The sequence below is a fragment of the Dermacentor andersoni genome, chromosome 2, assembly GCF_023375885.2.
Source record: "Dermacentor andersoni chromosome 2, qqDerAnde1_hic_scaffold, whole genome shotgun sequence".
In the NCBI taxonomy this organism is placed as follows: domain Eukaryota; kingdom Metazoa; phylum Arthropoda; class Arachnida; order Ixodida; family Ixodidae; genus Dermacentor; species Dermacentor andersoni.
Genome location: NC_092815.1, coordinates 125720351 through 125723644, shown reverse-complemented (window position 1 = coordinate 125723644; position 3294 = coordinate 125720351). Strand labels below are relative to the sequence as shown.

General features: G+C 51.1%; 1 protein-coding gene across 1 annotated transcript; it reads left to right on the top strand.

The window, feature by feature from the left end:
• The first annotated feature begins 927 nt into the window (after nucleotides 1-927).
• On the top strand, nucleotides 928-2715 carry LOC126541177 (uncharacterized). Its single transcript, XM_050187861.1, has one exon. It carries the CDS (start codon nucleotides 928-930, stop codon nucleotides 2713-2715), a length of 1788 nt encoding a protein of 595 aa, XP_050043818.1.
• Nucleotides 2716-3294: the final 579 nt, after the last annotated feature.

Genomic DNA, 3294 nt, shown 5'->3' with positions numbered 1-3294 from the left:
ATGTTCCTCGCTCACAGCAAATGGTGTCACTAACCTTTTACGTACATTTCATTTTCTAGTGCCTGCCCACATAAATTTAATTAGATTGGTTTGGGTGCCTGGACATAAAGGATTAGTCATGAACGAAATGGCTGACAGTCTCGCGAGAGAGGCCCTCAGTGGCCCTGTATTACCATTACTTCCTACAATAGCTTACCTGACGACTACAAGATTCAGGAGATACACAATTACTCAAGACTTTTTGAACCCAGCTGTAGCTAATTTTTCAGAATATCGACACCTCCTATTCCCTTGGCCCAAAAATTCCTTTCACACCAGAAAAACTGAAGTCATCTTTACCCGATTACGTTGTCGAATACCAAAATTAAACTTCTATCGTCACAGGGCTGGTCTGGTGCCCTCCCCTCTGTGCCCAGTCTGTGGAGAAGATGAAACAATAGATCATTTTTTCATATTCTGCCGCCGTTTCACTTCTTTAAGAAAAAAATCTAGAATCAAGATTTACACAGCTTGGTTTGAGCTTTTCAATTATAAATATCCTTTCCCTAGGAGCCTCCTCTCTTGGAAAGTGCCACAGGGATATTTGCTCAACCGTGGAGGATTTTATAAGTTCTACAAAGAGATTGTCTTGAATTCTTAAACATTTTATTTTTGTTCATTTTCTCCAGTTAGCTTTACCAATTTCAGTCTTTTAATAAAGATAGCCTAATTTCACCCAAATCTTGGCCAATCCCCCACAGTGGGTGTGCGCCATCGCATAAGGAGTACCATACCATACCATACCATGCGCTGTTTGCCAGAAAGAAAATGAGGCTCTTGCGACTCAGGCGTTGGACGAAAGTGGTCTTTATTGGCGTCATCTACGTTTTCTGTATGTTCAAATTTTTCTGGTTCGAAGTGTCCGTGCTGACGCCGGTGTTTAGGAACATGACGATTCACTACGACGGATTCCTGCTGGAGACTCCCGGGTGTTCGCTGCCCCTGTACGACCCTCACCACTGGATAGTCCGGCGGTTTTTCGTCGAGGAGGCCCCGTACGAAGCCGTGTGTGCGAGTCGCAACCTCACTGCCGTTGTCCGGGACTTCGACAGATTTACGTTAGACGCCGGGGCCCTTCGTCGCGGCTACAACGTCTCGGAAGGGGACATCCGCTGCTTCTACCGAGAGGTGTTCAGGGACGAAAACGCGAGAGTTCCTGACACATCGATCACGCTCGGTCCTTTTGTGCCGCTGCCTCTAGGGAGTCCAGTAGAAGCACAGTACGTGCAGATCTCTTGCAAGACGAACGGAAGCCTACTTTTCCAAGACTACTTCTTCGTACCTCGACCGAAGAAGCGCAACGGGTCCGTTCATGGTCCCACGTCGAAGGATGCTACTTCCTCACGGAACATGAGCAGTTCCATGAACATCCTTATACTGGGCGTGGACTCGACATCGCGAATGAACTTCCACCGTCATTTGGAACTAACGCGCAAGTTCCTGAATGAAGAGCTGAGCAGTTTCGAATATCTCGCGTTCAACAAGGTCGGAGACAACACTTTCCCAAACCTGATTTCTCTGCTCACTGGGCTGGCTGGCCCTGAAGCAGAGAGTCTTATTGTTAGCTCCGAGACGGTCGAGGCGCTTCCGTTCGTCTGGAATTTGTACAAGAGCAGAGGCTACACCACACTGTTCCTCGAGGAAATGCCTCACTACGGCCTCCTCACATACCCGAACTTCCCTGGGTTCGCACGCGCGGCTGCAGACTACTATCCCACGTCTATACTACGGCTAATGGATGATATATATACCGATAAGCGCTACTGCATGGGTTCCCGATTGAAGACGAAGGCGCTCATCGATTACGTAAGCCAGGTGCTGAAGATCAATCGGCACGAGCCGATGTTCTCTTTTGTGTGGCTTGGCTATCTCACTCACGACCACTTAAACGGGTTGAAGCTCATGGACGGAATACTCGAGGCCTTTCTCCGAGAACTCTCCGTTCACGGCGTGCTGGAGAACACGGCACTGTTTTTCGTGAGCGACCACGGCCCTCGCATTGGCCCGTTCAGGATGGGCGAGATCGGTCGCTTTGAAGACAAGAACCCGATATGCATACTGGCGCTTCCCAAACGGTTCCTGTCAGAACACCCGGAAGCCGCCGTGCAGCTGGAGGTCAACCAGCGCCGTCTGGTCACGCATTACGACTTGCACGCCACGTTGGTGGCGCTGTCCAGTCTCCCGGTTCTCGGGAACGGTTCCACGAACAAGGGGCTGAGCCTCACGGGCCGAATACCGCCCGAGAGAACATGCGCGGACGCCTTCGTGCCGCCGGAATTCTGCGCGTGTTTCGGAGCCAGCCGCAACCTCGGGAACGAGAGAGTGACCTTGTCGTTCGCCCGCTACGCCGTGTCTTACATCAACGCCCTCGCGGAACTGCACTTTCCCGGCCGGTGTGTCGTGTACGAGCTCGACAGCGTCGACGAATCTTCGGTGCTCGGAGGTCGCGTGGCGGGCAAGGTGTTGCTCCGCGTCTCGATAACCACGAGGCCGACTGCCCACTTCGAGGTGTACGGAGCGCTGCGCGGCGAGTCGAACTCGCAGGAGAACCGCGTGGACTTTCTTCAGAGACTGGACTGGTATAGAAACCAGACCGAGTGCCTGCCGGAGAGCAGGTGGCAGAAGGTTTGCACTTGCAGACCGCAGCCGCTGAATGCAGGTAAATCTGCGCACTGAAGGACGCCCTTGCCTCCATGAAAAGACTATAGCGCGAGAATTCGCGTGATTTACACGCGTAGTATATGTAGCATTGCTGCTTTATAACTAAAATGGCGATGTCAATTTTGATAATTTGAGGTAAGCTTAGCTTATTCTTTTTATTATTATTGCATAGTGGATTAGATATGAACCGACATTTTTCATGCATGACGTGTAATCTTGATGAGCTGATAGCAGTCGCCAGGAGAGCTGGAATTTGCCATGGAGGAAATAAATAAGCTATTGGAGGGTGCATGGTGCGACGCAGCCATCATTCGCAAGCCTGATGCCATCCGCTTTGCCCTTTCTCGTGACCCTGCGCTCGGCGCACTTGGTTCATAATGCATGGCTCCCGGCAGATTTTAATCGACGCGCACTTGTTAGGCAGCTTTGCCAACCATTCTGCGCACAAAACGTGCCGATATGATTGTGCAACTTCGATCGTTTATTGCAATGAGCTTTCACTTATTGTCTTCTGCGCAACGTGCCACAGCTGCACGTTGCGGTCACATCCGTATTTTGAGGGGAGCGTGCGCTGAGCGCAGCGGTGGTAGAGGC